Source organism: Podarcis muralis, chromosome 2, assembly GCF_964188315.1.
Source record: "Podarcis muralis chromosome 2, rPodMur119.hap1.1, whole genome shotgun sequence".
In the NCBI taxonomy this organism is placed as follows: Eukaryota; Metazoa; Chordata; class Lepidosauria; order Squamata; family Lacertidae; genus Podarcis; species Podarcis muralis.
In genome coordinates, this window is record NC_135656.1 from 21,440,270 (window position 1) to 21,458,368 (window position 18,099).

Below are 18,099 nucleotides of genomic sequence, written 5' to 3' on the forward strand. Positions count from 1 at the left end.
CCATTCCGGCGGGAAGGTAAACGGCGTTTCCGTGCACTGCTCTAGTTCGCCAGAAGCAGCTTAGTCATGCTGGCCACATGACCCGGAAGCTGTACGCTGGCTCCCTCGGCCAATAAAGCTAGATGAGCGCCGCAATCTCAGAGTCGGCCACGACTGGACCTAATGGTCAGGGGTCCCTTTACCTTTACCTTAATATATTCACCCCAGTGAATAATAATAATTTTGTTATTTATACCCTGCCTATCTGGCTGAGTTTCTCCAGCCATTCTGGGCGGCTTACAGCACATATGAAAACATAATAAAACAACAAACCTTTGACAGGTGGGCAGGACCGACCTTCTATCAATGTTGCCCCTGCAGGTGGAGAGAGATACTGCCCAAGAATTCCCTGTGCACCAGCATTTTTTGTCTGCAAAAGGGGGGGGGGGGTGTCAGCTTGCAGGACAGTTTGAATCTATGGAGACAGCTTCGAAAGGGGGGGTCACTTGCCAAGGAACAATCAGGAAACCCATGTTAGGCTCCCAATCATTCCTTTGCATCTGTACCCTGCCCACTCCTGATGTTAGTTATTTAGTTAATTTGATCGATTGATTGAATTTATATACCACCCTATTCCCAGGGGTCTCAGGGCAGTTCACAGAATAAAATCAAGATAATAAAACCACAAAATGCCTAATAAAAACAAAACAATAACCCAATAGCCCCCCCCCAAAAAAACCCCCCACCACATTTTAAAAGGGCATGTAAATCAGATCCACCCAAGGCCAGCTTGGAAAGGAACGTTTTTGCCTGGTGCCTAAAGGTGTGTAATGAAGGCACCAGGCAGACTTCCCCAGGGAGAGCATTCCACAGACGGGGGGCCACTGCAGAGAAGGCCCGTCCTTGTGTTGCCACCCTCCAGACCTCACATGGGTGAGGCACACAAAGAAGGGCCTCAAAAGATGATCTCAGGGTCCCAGGTAGGTTCATATGGAAAGAGGCGGTCCTTGAGATATTGTGGTCCTGAGCCATTTAAGGCTTTATAGGTCAAAACCAGCACTTTGAATTGGGCCCGGAAACTAATCGGTAGCCAGTGCAGTCGGTCCAGGATCAGTGTGATATGCTCAAACCGTCTTGTTCCGACGGAGCGTCTCCACCCCCATCATTCCACCCGGACACTGAGGGCCTTCTGGCGGTTCCCTCACTGTGAGAAGCCAAGTTACAGGGAACCAGGCAGAGGGCCTTCTTGGTAGTGGCGCCCGCCCTGTGGAACGCCCTCCCACCGGATGTCAAAGAGAACAACAACTACCAGACTTTTAGAAGACACCTGAAGGCAGCCCTGTTTAGGGAAGCTTTTAATGTTTGATGCATTACAGTATCTTAATATTTTGTTGGAAGCCGCTCAGAGTGGCTGGGGAAGCTCAGCCAGATGGGCGGGTTATAAATAATAATAATAATAATAATAATAATAATAATAATAATAATAATTTATTTACTGCTCCGGTGAGCATCCTGGCCACTGAATTCTGCACCGGCTGAAGTTTCACCAGCTGTTAGGTGTTGGGCAGGTGGGGCAAATGGCCTTGTCTGCAGGCTGGAGGCTCCCCACTCCAGCACTGCCCCCAGGTGGCCTGTTTTATTTGCCCGAACCGCACACTGACTGCCTTTCTTTCTGCAGACCTATGGGAATACTACCTCCCCTACCTCTACTCGTGCATCTCCCTGTTTGGTGTGCTGCTGCTCTTGTGTAAGTCGTTTGGTCTTTTTTTTATGCATCATTATTATTGCTACTATTGGGATGCTGCAGGGAGGAAGGAGAACTCAGTGCCAGGAGCGCAGATCCGATCCGGAAGGTTAGAGAGGGGTCCGTTGGATAAACAATGTATTCTGAGCTTTGTTTGCATTTTTTAGAAAGGGGGGGGGTGCAGGTGATGTTTTGTAAGGAGAGGGAAGATAGCTGCTTTACCACTGAGCTATCTTTGCTGCATGCAGAAGATCCCAGGTTTAATACCCAAAATCTCCAGGTAGGACTGGGTGAGCACCTGTCTGAAACCCTAGAGCCATCCCCTAGCCCTATACCTGTCCTGTATAATACAGGATTGTCCCGTATTTCAGTGTAAAATGGCACAAATTGTATTGATACAGTTTTGTCCTGTATTTCACTTCTTTCTTTCTTTCTTTCTTTCTTTCTTTCTTTCTTTCTTTCTTTCTTTCTTTCTTTCTTTGCTTTTCAAATTTATATGTTTCATTAGTTTTACGATCAATTTAACATTTCAAAATTTGACTTCTTTCCCCTTCTTTCTGCGGTTCCTTGAATTTATTTTTTAATACCTTCTGCATATCCAAGTTCATTTAACCTGCTCATTTAATTATCTACTGTAAATATATACTGCAGGTTATTACAATAATCTTGCTAATGGTTTTATCTGTTTACAATTTATCTGTAAATATTCAATAAACCATTTCCATTCTTTTATTTAAAAAAAGTTTGTTATCTTGATTTCATATACCATTTCTGCATATTCCATAGGTTTTTGTATCCATTCTTCCTTTACTGGGACTTCTGCTTCTTTCCACTTTTGGGAAAGTAACATTCTTGCTGCTGTTGTAGCATACATAAATAAATGTCTATACGATTTAGGTAGTTCTGTCCTTATAATTCCCAATAGAAAAGCTACTGGGGATTTAAATAAAAATAAAAGTTATTTTGAACATCCTTTTCAATTCATTATATATCATTTCTTTCTCTCTCTCTCTCTGCCAAGTTATGCCCCCCCCCCAAATGCATATGTTTGAAAAAGGGTGTGTAAAAGGTCATATATTTAAGCTCTGGGTAGTCAAGCACAGACACGTCTACAAATTCATGTGTATGTGTTGTTAGGCTGCAGTAGATTGTAACGGATTGCTTTGAAGTCATTTCAGCACCAGATTTTTTTTGGGGGGGAATCACCCCCTAACTGCCCCGGCCCACCCTGTCCTGTATTTTGTCAGAACATAGGTGGCAATTCTTGACCCAGGCTACCTTTTTTTTTGCATGTGTATCTCTCTGCATATGAAACAGAGGGATAGAAATGCTTGCCGAATAGCTTTGTGGCGGAAGTAGGAAATGACTATTTTCCCTTGAGCAAAATTCTTGCTCTCTGGCTTTGGGTGTTGTCCTGATCGGGGAAAAACAGTGCTCCTTTTTTTTTTCCAAGAAGAAAAAAAGTTGGTTACTCACCATGAAGTTGTTGCAGTCAGTGCCGCACTTTTAACATTCAGGGGGCACTGAGTACCCATGAGTACCTACAGCAACAACAACAAAAAAAACACTTGGAGAATCTATATTCCAAGGATGGTCTTATAATCTCCCTTGGCTTTCTGCCGGAGGGTGTGCCTTGAGCTCAGAGAGTGTTTTTGAAGCTTCCTGGAGCTTGTTCTTCGTTGGATCCAAACAAAACAAAACAAAGAACCTATTAAATGTTAGACAGGGATGACGGCATCTCTGCAAAGAGCCCCAAACCAGAGATTTTGTTGCACTGCGGAATGAGGACACTTTTAAGTACAGGTTTTTTGAGGCCAGCTGGATCCTCAGAGTTGCAACAGTTTCCAAGAGATGTTCTCTGTGTGTGTGACCCTGTGGAGGCCTATTTCCCCCCCTCTTTGAGCCTTGCCGGTCCTTGAGCTTGGAGAATGGTGCCACCTCCTGGCAGGAGGGGCCATGATGGAATTACATGCTGGTGCTGCTGTTTACAACTCTTTTTCTTCTTCTCTTTCTCTCCCTCCACAGTGTGCACCCCCTTTGGCCTCTCACGGATGTTCACCGTCACAGGGACACTGCTGGTGAAGCCCAGGGTAAGAGCAAGAGAGGCTTTTTGGACTTGCCAGGCCTAGTAGAAGGGATGTGGGCGGCGCTGTGGTCTAAACCGATGAGCCTCCTAGGCTTGCCGGTCAGAAGGTCAGCGGTTCGAATTCCCGCGAGGGGTGAGCTCCCATTGCTCTGTCCCAGCTTCTGCCAACCTAGCAGTTCAAAAGCACGCCAGTGCAAGTAGATAAATAGGTACCGCTCCGGCGGGGAAGGTAAACGGCGTTTCTGTGCGCTCTGGTTTCCCTCACGGTGTTCTGTTGCACCAGAAGCGGTTTAGTCATGCTGGCCACATGATCCAGAAAGCTGTCTGTGGACAAATGCCGGCTCCCTCGGCCTGAAAGCAAGATGAACGCTGCAACCCCATAGTCGCCTTTGACTGGACTTAACCATCCAGGGTTCCTTTATCTTTTACCATTACCTTTTAGTACAAAAGAGAAGAGGGGAATGATCAACAGAGCAACCTGGTTGCGTCTCACCAAACGTTTTTAGTTGGGAGTGGGAAACAGAATATGCAGCACCAGGATAGACGACACGGTCTAGATCAGGGATTGGGAAGTCTTGGACCCAGAGTCTGAAAGCAGCTCTACATTCCCTCCCTCTGAGTCTTAGGGAGCTCTTTGCAGGCCATGCCCCTCACAGACCCTGCTCTGTCCCCTCCTCAGGTGCTTTTACCTGCCTAGAACGTGTCCTTAACACCTCTGCCTAGCCTGGGTGGCAGGTGTGTGTGTGTGTGTGCCTCAGCCCAGTATACCTGAAGGAGCGTCTCCACCCCCATCGCTCACTGAGGTCCAGCTCTGAGGGCCTTCTGCTGGTTCCCTCACTGCGAGGTTACAGGGAACCAGGCAGAGGGCCTTCTCGGTAGTGGCGCCCACCCTGTGGAACGCCCTCCCTTCGGATGTCAAGGAAATAAGCAACTACCTGACTTTTAGAAGACAAATGAAGGCAGCCCTCTTTAGGGAAGTTTTTAATGTCTGATGTTTTATTGTGTTTTTAGTATTCTGTTGGGAGCCGCCCAGAGTGGCTGGAGAAACCCAGCCAGATGGGTGGGGTATAAATAAAAACTATTAAATTATTATTATTGTGTGTGTGTGTAAATCAGATTTTTTGCATGACTAGGACAATGCAAAACCAGCTCTGTAAATAGTAAGAGGCCCATGTCTTTCATCCAGGGTTGGGGTTGTCAGTGCTCTTGATTGCCTCGTTTCTCTCACGTACGTTTTCCTCTTTTTCTGTAGCTGCTGGAGGATTTAGACGAGCAACTGAACTGTACAGGATTTGAGGAAGCTGCCATTTCGCGTAAGATCCACTCTGGTAAGTGTCCAGCCAAGATGGTACAATACTGGCCGGAAATGGCTGATTTGGCACCTGATTTGGTTAACGCCCTGAAAGTAAGGCTGCTAGATGTGGGTATGGTGGCTGATAGAGGTGGTTCTTTCTCTGAGTATTGGTGTAGATATTATCTAAATATATATACATATTTAATTGTCTTTGCATTGCACAGGGAAAACCTCCTGCTGGCTCAACTTTGATATGGAAGTGCTGAGGCAACAATACCTAGCGATTCACGCGCACAGGATAACGCTGGGTAAGAGCAAAGCAGGGCAAAGGCAGGAGCTCTGTATCTTAAATATGCCCCATGTATCTAATTTATCACTGAACAGTTGTGGGATATGGGATCAAGCATCCTTAGATTGTTGTCCGCATTGTTAAACTTACCACCATGATTCCTATCATCCAGTCTCTGTATGTAGTTTGCAGTTTAAAAAAACAAATCCAGTTTTGCACCAAGATAGAATGAAGTGGTGGCTGGATTGATTATGCACATCAAGCAAATCCACATTAGCATACCTTTAAAGCTACCCATCCCAGCCCTAATAGTGGCGCTGTGGGTTAAACCACAGAGCCTAGCACTTGCCGATCAGAAGGTCGGCGGTTTGAATCCCTGCGACGGGGTGAGCTCCCGTTGCTCAGTCCCTGCTCCTGCCAACCTAGCAGTTCGAAAGCACATCAAAAGTGCAAGTAGATAAATAGGTACCACTCCGGCGGGAAGGTAAACGGCGTTTCTGTGCGCTGCTCTGGTTTGCCAGAAGCGGCTTAGTCATGCTGGCCACATGACCCAGAAGTTGTACGCCGGCTCCCTCGGCCAGTATAGTGAGATGAGCGCCACAACCCCAGAGTCGTCCGCGACTGGACCTAATGGTCAGGGGTCCCTTTACCTTTACCTTTATCCCAGCCCTAGGATGTTCTGCATTTAATTACCTGTATGATGCAGGTCAGAGAATTTTGCTGGGGCAATGTCTAGCTATCAGCTCCCTATTTTGTGTTTTGTTTTCGCAGAAACACGCCGCAAAGCCTCTGCTTGGCAAAGGAACTTGGGATACCCACTGGCCATGCTTTCTTTGCTATCTCTAACGGTAAATGTCAGGTCTGAAATTGGGGTTGGCAAGTCTGGTGTTTTGTTTTTTAAAAAAGCCTTTAAATGGCAGCATCGTAGCCGATTGCCATCTCTTCAGTCAGAAAAAATGAATGTCAGAAAACAGCAGCCTTCGCTTTGCGATCTCTGTTTGCTGCCAAGCAGCACTTTGAGCGTTGCAGAGGATTCTGGGAACGCATTCAACAACAGTCTGCCATTTTGGACTGGCCTGAAGGGCCAGGCCAACAAAATGGCGATTGCCTGACGCAGCTTGATTGGTGCTGCAGCCCAAACAGTGGCTGGGCCCACCTGCTTTGCACCTCTCCAGGGAAGGAAACTGTGTCCCACCGGGCGGTCCTGTGCCGCCAAGGTGCTCTGATCGCCCCAGGTCCATGGTAGCCAGGCCCCTGCAGAGGTTACATTTGCCCTGGACCTTGGAGGGCTAAGCTTGCCAGGGGATGCTGCTACAGGCCTGTCGGACTTACACTGTTTCAGTTTATAACTTTATTCTAACAAGACTCCCAGCCCCGGGCCTCAGTCAAGCTCCGCACAAGCCTGGCCAGGCCCACTCCCAGTCTTCTCCCCTCTCTTCTTGGAGAGTTTAGGTGGGGTGGGAATTTCTGTGCCATCCCACTTGGTCTCTGAGGCTGGGAAGAAGGCCCGTAGCTCGACAGGCAGTGGTGGCTCCCTCATGTCTGTGCAGCGGCGTAGCGTGGGTTGTCAGCACCCGGGGCAAGGCAAGCAATTTGCGCCCCCTAACCCCTAACCTGCCGCCGCTCCCAGCTTCTTCTTGCTGCTGCCTGGGCTGGGGTATTTACGGTAAGGTAGCCGCGGCGGCGGTGGCGGGTCCGTGTCAGGTGATCTGAGGCGAGTTGCCGCTGGCGCTGCTGCCCAAACGACGCCGCTTGCCCGGAGGAGGAGGAGGGCAGAGAGTCGAGGAAAATGCAACATGGCCCAGCAGCTGCAGCAGCAGCAGCGGTGGCAGGGGGGCTGTGAGGAGGGGCTGTCTGGTGCGCCCTTCGCGGCCCTGACGCGCGGGGACCGCGGCGAGCGCTGAGAGCCGCTGCCAGCTCGTCGGTTCCGCGAGACATGGGGCTCTGCTACAGCCTGCGCCCGAGGCTCTTCGGCGACTCCGGAGGCGGCGAGCGCGCCCCCCCCAGATGTTGCGCCCGGTGCGGCTGGCCCCCCCTGCACTCCCCACGCTACGCCACTGTGTCTGTGAGCGAAAGGGCCGAACCCGTTCCCTAACGGCTTGGCAATGGGTGGAGTGGAGTCTGTGTCTGCTATAGGAAGCCAAGCTTTTCGTTTACTGATTCTGCAGGCGACTACATGAATGTCCCAGAAACGATACTGTCCTTTCCCTGTACTTTTGATGGCTTCCTTGTATTTATTGGAAGCTCCTTGCTTAGACAATATGTGTTAAAAGATGCCTGGACCAGGGCATTTCTATATGTTGTGCTGTCCTTTTTTAAAGGCCCAAACCAGGGCTGCCTACCAGTTCTGAAGGCTAGGCTCTGGCTTCCCTCTTGGAGGCAGTCTGCCTCTGAATACCTATGGCTGGAAGCTGCAGAAGGGAAGAGTGCTGCTGTGCTCAGATCCTACTTGCAGGCTCCCTCTATGTATTTGGTTGGCCACTTTGAGAGTAGAATGCTGGACTAGTTGGGCCACTGCTCCATCAGGCTCTTCTTAGGTTCTTATGCTGTTGCCATATTGATAGGGAGGCAGGTGGTGCTGTGGTCTAAACCACTGAGGCTCTTGGGCTTGCCGATCGGAAGGTCGGTAGTTCGAATCCCCACAACGGGGTGAGCTCACGTTGCTCTGTCCCAGCTCCTGCCAACCTAGCAGTTCAAAGGCACGCCTGTGCAAGTAGATAAATAGGTACCACTGCAGCGGGAAGGTAAATGGCGTTTCCATGCGCTGTGGTTTCCATCTTGGTGTTCCATTGCACCAGAAGCGGTTTAGTCATGCTGGCCACATGACCCAGAAAGCTGTCTGGGGACAAACACTGGTTCCCTCAGCCTGAAAGCGAAATGAGCGCTGCAACCCTATAGTTGCCTTTGGCTGGACTTGACCATCCAGGGGTCCTTTACCTTTACCTTATATTGATATCTTCCCCCTTCCTGCTATCTTTTCCAGGGCATCTCTGTTCTGGTTGTCTGTTTTCATGTCTTGGAGCTGCTGTTGGATGATGCGGCCATGCCTCGAGGGATCCAGGTGAGAGAAACAACCCCTTTGCCAGAGTCTCCTAAGCCATCATTTGTACTGGAGCGTTCTCTAGCTGCTCTCTCTTCATGGCTCAGGCTTCTTCTCTCACCCTGTTGAGTTGCTTAATTTCTCTAAACTACTATTTCACTTGCAAGACATAGATTAAATTCAATGGTTCAAGAGCCTTAGCCATTGCAATGCCTACCTTGCATGCGTCTAGACCAGTGTTCGAAACTCCCATTGTTCCAGGCGCATTTTGCAACAGGGAATTTCATTAGCGCAAGCAGTTTCTGAGCTCTGGGCACAGTACTGTGCCTGAGATTTCAGATTAAAACTGCAGAGTGGAAGGAAAGGAGGACCTTTTTCTGCCTCCCCACTTCCAGCTACTCTCTGAAGACTGGAGAAGAGACCCTCTTAAGGCTATTAGGGGGGTGGGCAGGGGAAGGACTGGACCATGTGAAAAATGAACATAAGATTTTAGCTGCAGTTCATTCATTTTCAGCTTTGTATTCTTGTTATAAAAAAACACACCCAGACATTCCTTTGTTGCACCCATAACCTCAGTTTAAGGTGCCATTTAGCTCCTAGCTTTCGTATCTCACTTTCTAACACTCGTCTAGACCAGTGTTTCCCAACCGGTGTTCCGCGGCACACTAGTGTGCCGCGAGACGTTGCCTGGTGTGCCGTGGGAGGGAGGCGGGCGAGTCAGGCGGCGAGAGGCAAGAGGATCGGGCGCGGCGGAGGCCAGCCCCGTGCTTGGAGAGGACGCAGCAGCCGTCGCCAAACCCGATCCTCCTCCTCCTCCTGCTCCGCCGCCGGCCGATCCTCTCGGCTCTCAGCCGGGAGGAGCCTGCGGCGACGGGGCGGGCGCCGAAGTTGGCACGCCTCCTCGGCAGCGCCTTCGTCCTCCTGCCTTTGCTCTCCTCCGGCGGCGGGGGCGCGCCGCCGCCGGATCCGCGCGCAGCCTCTCGCCTCTGCCCCTCGCCGCGCCGGCCCAGCCAGTCAGCCAGCTCGCTCTCTCCGTGGCCGCGCCCAGCGCCAGCCCCGCGGGACGACGCTGCGACGGGCGGCCCTGTGTCGCGAGGGGCGGAGCCCAGGGGAAAGGACCGCCCAGCAGGCGCGGCTGAGGCGCGCATGCGTGGCTGGGGGGGGTGCGCGCCCTCTGCTCTCTGCCTCTCTCCCCCTCCCCCCTCTGGACCCCGCGCGCGAGGCTCTCCGGGGGCGGGAAAAGGGTTTCCCTCAGGCGGAAGGCCCCGTGGGAGCCGGGAGGGGGGCAGCCGCTGCTCTGGCTCCCCCCCCCGCCCCGAACCGGCTCTTCCTTTCGGTTCTGGCGGGGAGCGCGCTCTCCCCCCCCCTTGCGCTCCGCTTTCCCCTCAGAAGAGCCCCCTGCTCCCCGTAATCGAGGGTGATCGTGCACAGGGGCTCGCCAGATCCCCCTCCGGCCGTCTCTTAGTCCCCACACGATCCCAGGAGCGCGACGTGGAAGTGTGTGGACACCCGCAAAGGTCAGGGATGCTTCTCAAACCGCCAAGAGGCAAAGCCAACGTCCCTCTCACCTGGCCCAGGAGTCCCAGATGCGCCAGTTCTCAACAACAAATGCATAGAACAGGGTGTGCAACCCAAGTGAGTCACTATTTTAAGCCATTCCGGGGGGGGGGGGGGGGGAGATGCAACCCATTCTTAAATCTTTCCTACTGAAAATGACCTAAAAGTGTTACATTTGGACGGATCGCCCCCATAACTAATGTTGCATCATCTCCCTATTTGCAGCAAGCATATACATTCTTTTCCACGGTTAACTTTTGTATACCTCAGAGCACCAAAGTTTATTTCCTAATTGCTTACTGATCTGCTGGTGAAGCAAGTTTTCTCTTGACTCCCCTTTGAACCATCAACATATCCTTTCATTACCTTCTATGCTGTTACTATTATTATTTTTTTTTTTTACATAAGTAAAAAGTGACCTTTCCCCATCTGGCATGGTGGTGTGCCTCGAAATTTTTTTAATGAAACAAGTGTGCCTTTGCCCAAAAAAGGTTGGGAAACACTGGTCTAGACTGATGGGTACATTGCACCAAGATAAGTCTAACTTGCAGAAAGCATATTGCTTTATTCAGCTCCTCCCTCCCCGAAGGAACCTAATCACACATTCCTCCTTTTGTCTCTCCCTTCCCAGGATGCACCATTGGGAAAAGTTTCTTTCTCTGTCTTTGGCTCTTTTGGGGCAGCCATGCAAGTGATCCTCATATTGTATCCTTTGCAGTTTGTCTGTTTTGGAATTTCCCTTCACCGTTACTTTGCGATACGCAGATTGCCAGGCGGGTTCCACTGTCAAACAAGTTGCTTCTCCATTGCAGGTTTCTCTTAACCTTCTCCTTGTCAGCCAAAACGTGTGACTCTCTCCTAAGGTTAATCTGCCCTGCCTGTCCTACTTCTTCATCAAGCAGCACTGCTGTGATCGTCAGACTCTGGCAGGGCAAGACCTTCCTTGCCCTGAAGACTCATTTCCTGAGCATCATACAGTGGTACCTCGGGTTAAGTACTTACCGTATTTTTCGCTCTGTAAGACGCACCAGACCACAAGACGCACCTAGTTTTTGGAGGAGGAAAACAAGAAAAAAATATTCTGAATCTCAGAAGCCAGAACAGCAAGAGGGATCACTGCGCAGTGAAAGCAGCAATCCCTCTTGCTATTCTGGCTTCTGGGATAGCTGCGCAGCCTGCATTCGCTCCATAAGACTCACACAGAGTTTCCCTTACTTTTTAGGAGGGAAAAAGTGAGTCTTATAGAGCGAAAAATACGGTAATTCGTTCTGGAGGTCTGTTCTTAACCTGAAACTGTTCTTAACCTGAAGCACCACTTTAGCTAATGGGGCCTCCTGCTGCTGCCGCGCCGCCGGAGCACGATTTCTGTTCTCATCCTGAAGCAAAGTTCTTAACCCGAGGTACTATTTCTGGGTTAGTGGAATCTGTAACCTGAAGTGTATGTAACCTGAAGCGTATGTAACCTGAGGTACCACTGTAGTAACATTTCTGTTCTGAGCCTTACTTCTGTGGAAAGGGGGGAAACGAAAGGTTTGTTTTAAAGAAGTTTCTCTGTGCATGATTTGTGTGTGCGCGCACACATGCTTCTCTTTGGAAGTCCTGCTTCCCAGCCTGTCCCAGGTGATGACAATTTCTCCATCGTTCTTCCTTAACCCTCTACTGTATTAGCTACCTAATGATTTCCTCCGTGGTGGGATTCTACAGCTCCCCACTGTTTACCAAACTGCTGCCTGAGCAACATGACACAGCCATGACCAAGGTACTGTATATATCTGGCTGCTGTTTTGTTTTGTTTTGTTTTGTTTAAATCGACACCACTGTCGCTGGTGACATCCCTGGCCAACCCATTGCCTGAGCCGCTTGGCTGGAAAAAGGCAGAAAGACAAAAACTGTTATATCTCAGCTGCTGAGAGAGGGAGGATCATTTACAGCATGGGTAGGCAAATTAAGGCCCAGGGGCCGGATCCAGCCCAATCGCCTTCTAAATCTGGCCTGCAGGCAGTCCAGGAATCAGCGTGTTTTTACATGAGTAGAATGTGTGCTTTTATTTAAAATGCATCTCTGGGTTATTTGTGGGGCATTTTCCCCCCTCCAAAATATTGTCCGGCCCCCCACATGGTCTGAGGGATGGTGGACCGGCCCCCGGCTGAAAAAGTTTGCTGACCCCTGATTTATAGCATGTTAATGGGAGCTCCTGATCTGAAAGCAGGAAATCTCAAAGAAATTGGGAGTCAGAGAGGCTGCTAGCGAGTAGGACTTGGTGGTTTTTTTTAATGGTTCGTTCTCTGCCTTTAATTTTTTTTTTTTTTTTTGAAAAAGTAATAATCATAAATAAATAAGAATAAAAATGTGCACCCCACAACTGAGACCTTTCCATTGTAACTACCCAACCTCCCAAAATTTCAACACCTCTTGCGATGGTTTGACCCCTTTCCATTTTAACAGTACTAATTCTACAAACACCCTCAAAATCATTTCTCCTGCATATTCCCCGTCTTACCTTAATGGCACATGTTATATCCCACACCTCTTTATACCATTCTTCCATTTTATATTCAGCGTGTCCCTTCCACTTCCTAGCTATCATAATTCGTGCAGCTGTCAATCAATTTGTGAGCAAGTCCTTCACAGCCTGCAAACCTCCCACCCCGTTGTAAATTGATAATAACGCTACCTCTGGACTTTTGGTCAGCTTTCACCCAGTGATTTCTGCTGTCTCCTTAAACACCCTTTGCCAGGAAAATGGTACATATTTACACACCCCACCACATGTGAACGTAATTCCCTTTTTCCTGGCATCCCCTCCAGCATAACACCACATATTCCTTGTTTATTTGATTTAATCTGACTGCGAGTAGGACTTGCGAACTGCAGAGAGGCAGTAGGGGGGCTGAGTGAGTTTCAACTCACACCTGTAAGAGCTAAGGCACAGAGCCTCCTTTTTGAGGGGTGGGGAATAATTGTGGCTATGATGCTACCGCCTTGCTAGTCTCCAGTCAAAAGTCATATGGGTTTCTATGTCATTGGAATGGATGCTGGGAGCTCAGGATTGTCTACTCTGATTGGCAGATGGCTCTCCAGGGTTCCAGGAGATGCCATGATTTGAACCTGGGAACTTCTCTCTGCATGCTCTGTCTCTGAGCTATGTTTATTTCAAGATGCTTTTCCTTGCAGATAATCGGGAACTGTGTCTCGTTGTTGGTGTTGAGCTCTGCCCTCCCAGTTTTGTCTCGGACTTTGGGTGAGTTTTGCCTACTTCACTCTGTCCTCCTCATCTTCTTCAGAGTGCATCAGTAAAATTCAGCCTCACTGTTGAAAAACTCCCGTGTAGGCAGGGCTGTGTGTTTTCAAAACAAGTACACCCAGCTCAAGCAAACCCCCCTCTTTTTTGAGTTTGATAGTAATATGGGCTACACATACAGTGGTACCTTGGTTCTCAAACGTAATCCATTCCGGAAGTCCGTTCCAAAACCAAAGCGTTCCAAAACCAAGGCGCGCTTTCCCATACAAAGTAATGCAAAATGAATTAATCCGTTGCAGACTTTTAAAAACAACCCCCTAAAACAGCAATCTAACGTGAATTTTGCGATTTAACGAGACCATTGTTCCATAAAATGAAAGCGATAAACCATGTACTACAGTCACACAGTCAATCAACCAATCAGTAGCTGAAATGAGTTCCACACAGTCACAAAAAGGAAACGAAAAAGCCGCAAAAAACAAAGAACGCAAAATAAATAGCAAAAACAGACAGACCTCAGCGTAACACTCAAAATGGAAGTGTGGCACTCAAATCGGAAGCGGAACACTTACTTCTGGGTTTGCAGTGTTTGGGTTCCAAGGCGTTTGAGAACCAGGGTACCACTGTATTTACTTTATTTGCATTATTTTGCTTCCACTGATCCTCTGGGTGGAGGCAAAAAGTATTAGGGTGTCGAAGGCCTGTCCCCTGCAAAGTTTATGTAGCTTCAAAGAGGATAGTGTACTGCCCCTCATGTTTATTTGCAGAATCATTATTGACTAGAACAGTGTTTCCTTTTGGACCCAGAAGAGGGCAGAATAGGGCCCGCTTATACTCAATCTACTGACGTGTGCAAGGGCCAGGAATGGAAACCCCGTGCAAAATGGTCGCCCTCTGTATAATGTTCAGAAAACTCTTGCAAGGAGCATAAACCAGTAGATAGTACAATGAATCACAGATCTTTAAAATATTGCAGATGACCTTGAAGACTCAAGTGTGTGCGGCATGGCCAGCATTTTTATTATTATTATTATTTCTTTCTCTCCATCTCAGGAATCACGAGGTTTGACCTGCTTGGCGACTTTGGGAGGTTTAACTGGCTAGGAAACTTCTACATTGTCTTTCTCTACAACATGCTCTTTGCTGGCCTCACGACTCTTTGCCTGGTGAAAAAATTCACCTGGGCTGTGCAAGCTGAACTCATCAGGGCATTTGGTAAGTGCTGGTGTCCCCCCCCCCCCTCAAGCTCTCCTCTGTCTATTTGTTACAGCGATATTGGGAAAGAGAACTGTTAAGTAGTCTGATCAGCAACAATGGGACCACCATAAGAACATAAGATGTGGTCCCATTAGGGCTGCAGCTTCCTTCTGTGGAGGTTGACTGTGACCTAGTTTTACATGTCATGCTAAGCTAAACCATGGCTTGGTGCAAACGCATGGGCTTGAGAAGAGGAGAGCCACTTGCTCTTCTCCAGTCATACTGCTTTGCTGTGCTTTGGCTTGGCTTAGCACATCATCTGAACCCGGCTTGGTAAGTTCAGCTCTCTCCAAGCTAACCATGAGCTGGAACCAAGGTTTTCCCCTGTGGTTTATCTGGGGCAGCTAAACTACCAGCCTTGGTTTGGACAAGATGCTAGGCCGTAATTTGGCTTACCTGATTCACGAACCAGGCCAAAGTGTGGTGGGGCCTGGGGGTTTCTTGGAGCATTCTGAATCTACCTAGGGTTGTCGGTTCACAGCCCGGAAAACTTTTCTGTGAATGGAACAACCGTTCTGCATGTGAGGACACCCCCCTCCAGTTCATTTCCTGTCTGGGCTGGCTTGCTGTGCGTGTTCATTTTATTTACTATTCTTATCAGCCCCTTTCCAGCCACACGCTGGACAAATACAAATACAGTGGTACCTTAGAGAGCCAGTGTGGTGTAGTGGTTAAGAGCAGTAGTCACGTAATCTGGGGAACCGGGTTCGCGTCTCCGCTCCTCCACCTGCAGCTGCTGGGTGACCTTGGGCCAGTCACACTTCTCTGAAGTCTCTCAGCCCCTCTCACCTCACAGAGTGTTTGTTGTGGGGGAGGATGGGAAAGGAGAATGTTAGCCGCTTTGAGACTCCTGAAGGGGGAGTGAAAGGCGGGATATCAAATCCAAACTCTTCTTGGTTCTCCAACTTAATCCGTTCCGGAAGTCCGTTTCAAAACCAAGGCGTGCTTTCCCATGGAAAGTAATGCAAAACATTCTTTTTGTTTTCTGTTATGTGAATGATGTCATGATGATAAAAATATGTAAAATTCCATAGAAATTTTTTTTTTAAAAGGAAAGTAATGCAAAACAGATTAATCCGTTCCAGACTTTTAAAAACAACCCCTAAAACAGCAATTTGACATGAATTTTGCTATCTAACGAGACCATGGATCCATAAAATGAAAGCAATAATCAATGTACTGTACTATAAAATAAAGAAGACAGTATTGTAGATGATAAAAATAAATAAATTGTTACCTGCACTGACGATAGTCATTGTTTGGATGGGGGGCTTTTATCTATTTCTGCAGTCACACAATCAATCAGTCAGTAGCAGAACTGGGTTCCACACCGTCACAAAAACAAATGAACCGAAAAAGCCTCAAAAACAAAAATGCAAAATAAATAGCAAAAACAAAAGCGCCAAACTTAATCCGTTCCAGAAGTCCGTTTGACTTCTGTAATGTTCAAAAGCCAAGGCACAGCTTCTGATTGGTGCAGGAGCACCGGAAACAATAACCGACAGCTGCATCGGATGTTCAGCTTCCGAAAAACGTTCAAAAACTGGAACACTTACTTCCGGGTTTTTGGTTTTTGGGAACCAAGGCGTTTGAAAACCAAAGTACCACTGTAATAAAATTGCAACGATGGAACAATTTGTTCAGTTGGTCTCCTTCCTGCCTGGGTATCGGGATGAGAGACTGCAGGCTTTGGCCTTTAATCCATAATCTCCTCCTTTCTCTCCAGGCCTCCACAAACTGCCTCTACCTGTGACTCGATCCCACCAGCCATGCAAGCTCAGCTAGGATCAGTGTTGGTGCCTGAACCAAGCCCGGCAAGGCCGCCCACCTTGCCCGTGAGCCACAGCCGGGACATCCTTACCTTGACGTCGTGATTGTTGCTTGTCTTCTGAGCCATCGGACTGCAGCAGACGAGGGTGGGGCAGACAGCTGCCTTTGCCCTGCCTTCATTTTGACCAATGACTTGTCGGAAAGGAGGGAAGGTGGCGTTTTCAGCCTCCCCTCCCCGTTTCCCAGAAGCCCGAGGAGGGCGATAAGACTCGAACCACTCTTGCGACCTCGCTGTCTTCTCTGAGGTCCCCGTTCCTATCAGCTGAGGGAACATCTCAGTAGTTCACACTGTGACTTCGGAACTGGGGCGGTGTGAATAGGTTGTGGAGAAAGAGGCCTTGGACTGTCTTAGAGAGAGATTGATGTAGAATTGGCCCCGGGGCATTGTTAGGGAGCAACGTGGGAGAGACAGGCTGCGGGGGGGAAAGTCCCTTGCCCCCGCAGGGGTGCTGCAGATTCCTGCTCTAGCTCCCTCTCTTCCTTGTTTACATTTGACATTGTCTTAAACCTCATGCCCATGTTGGCCTCTCACTAGACCGTAGGGCCGAAAACCTTTCCAGCTAGGAATTCTGAGCCAGTTCTGTGTAGTAGATCGAACTCCGTTCCATTGTTTACATACCTCACTCAAGTGCAATATAAGCTGGCGCTACTGAGCCATCTATCCATGGCTTTCTGTTCAGCAGCCATCTCTGTGAGAGACTATTTTATGTGTGTGTGTGTGTGTGTGTGTGTGTGTGTGTGTGTGTGTTTGCGTGCGCTTTGTGTTCTTCAAAATTTGCCCCGCAACATGTAAGCTTCCCTTGTCCGTAACGCTGGGTGTCGTCTCAAAGTAATGGTGGACACATCTAATCAGTTTCCGCTCTGTTTCCCCCCAAAATGGAATCTGTGTAAGGGGAAGCAGGCCACAGAGTGCCCTTGCCCAGCAAGAAGGCAGAACTTGTCACAATGGCCACCCTTCCAACTCTTAGACCGTTGAGAGGCGGTTGCAGAGTTTGACGTTTTCTGAAATTAAGAACGGACCTCAAGAACACGGATGCAGCTTTTTTCTTGCCCTGTGACCCCCATGCCTTGCTTCATGCAATCAAATCCCCTTCAAGGGCAAACTGCACGGCCTGTATAACTTGCTTTGCTCTCCACACTCTATCAGTGTTTCCCAAAATTGGGTCTCCAGTTGTTTTTGGGACTACGGCTCCCATCATCCCTAGCTAGCAGGACCAGTGGTCAAGGATTATGGGGACTGTAGTCCGAAACAGCTGGAGACCCAGGTTTGGGAAACGCTGCTTTAGATCCGGGGGAGCCATTGTGGTGTCGTTCAGGTGCCGCTCAACTATGTCCCTGGCAGGGGCTGATGGGAGTTGGAGTTCAAGAACAGCTGGAGAGCAGACACCACATTGACACATTGACTACTCCCAGCTTGTAGGAAGATCTCCTGTTATTTGGGTTGGAAGGTGAATCTGTTCAATATGGAGGTATATTTTTCAAAATCTGGGGAATGGCAAAGGCATGTTAGAAACCGGGTAATGTGGAAGAATGGTGCAATGGGAAACAGCCCTCTGCCCCCTCCACTATGAGTGCATCATTTGGGCATCTCTTAGTGTTTGGATGCCAGGCTGTGATCTCCAGTTTGTCAGGACTCTGTACCCAGTGCTGGATAGGAATTATATGAGAAAGTTGAATCCCTTATTTTAATTCTCTATTAATGTGAAAGCTCTGTCTATAACCCAGTTTGAACCTAAATGGCAGGAAGCAGGGAGGTATCAAATTTACCAGCCCAGATGTGAG

At 48.8% G+C, this 18,099-nt stretch overlaps 1 protein-coding gene across 1 annotated transcript in view; it reads left to right on the forward strand.

Moving 5' to 3' along the window:
• The window catches only part of LMBR1L (limb development membrane protein 1 like), a 54,131-nt gene extending 36,424 nt beyond the window's left edge, over nt 1-17,707 (forward strand). Inside the window, exons 7-17 of the mRNA XM_028712190.2 lie at nt 1,658-1,726; nt 3,749-3,813; nt 5,062-5,137; nt 5,328-5,411; nt 6,164-6,240; nt 8,376-8,453; nt 10,621-10,694; nt 11,658-11,748; nt 13,164-13,230; nt 14,284-14,445; nt 16,214-17,707. Coding sequence (XP_028568023.1) covers nt 1,658-1,726; nt 3,749-3,813; nt 5,062-5,137; nt 5,328-5,411; nt 6,164-6,240; nt 8,376-8,453; nt 10,621-10,694; nt 11,658-11,748; nt 13,164-13,230; nt 14,284-14,445; nt 16,214-16,272 — 902 coding nt within the window. The 3' untranslated portion in view covers nt 16,273-17,707. The remainder of the gene's footprint in view (nt 1-1,657; nt 1,727-3,748; nt 3,814-5,061; nt 5,138-5,327; nt 5,412-6,163; nt 6,241-8,375; nt 8,454-10,620; nt 10,695-11,657; nt 11,749-13,163; nt 13,231-14,283; nt 14,446-16,213) is intronic.
• The last annotated feature ends 392 nt before the right edge of the window (nt 17,708-18,099 follow it).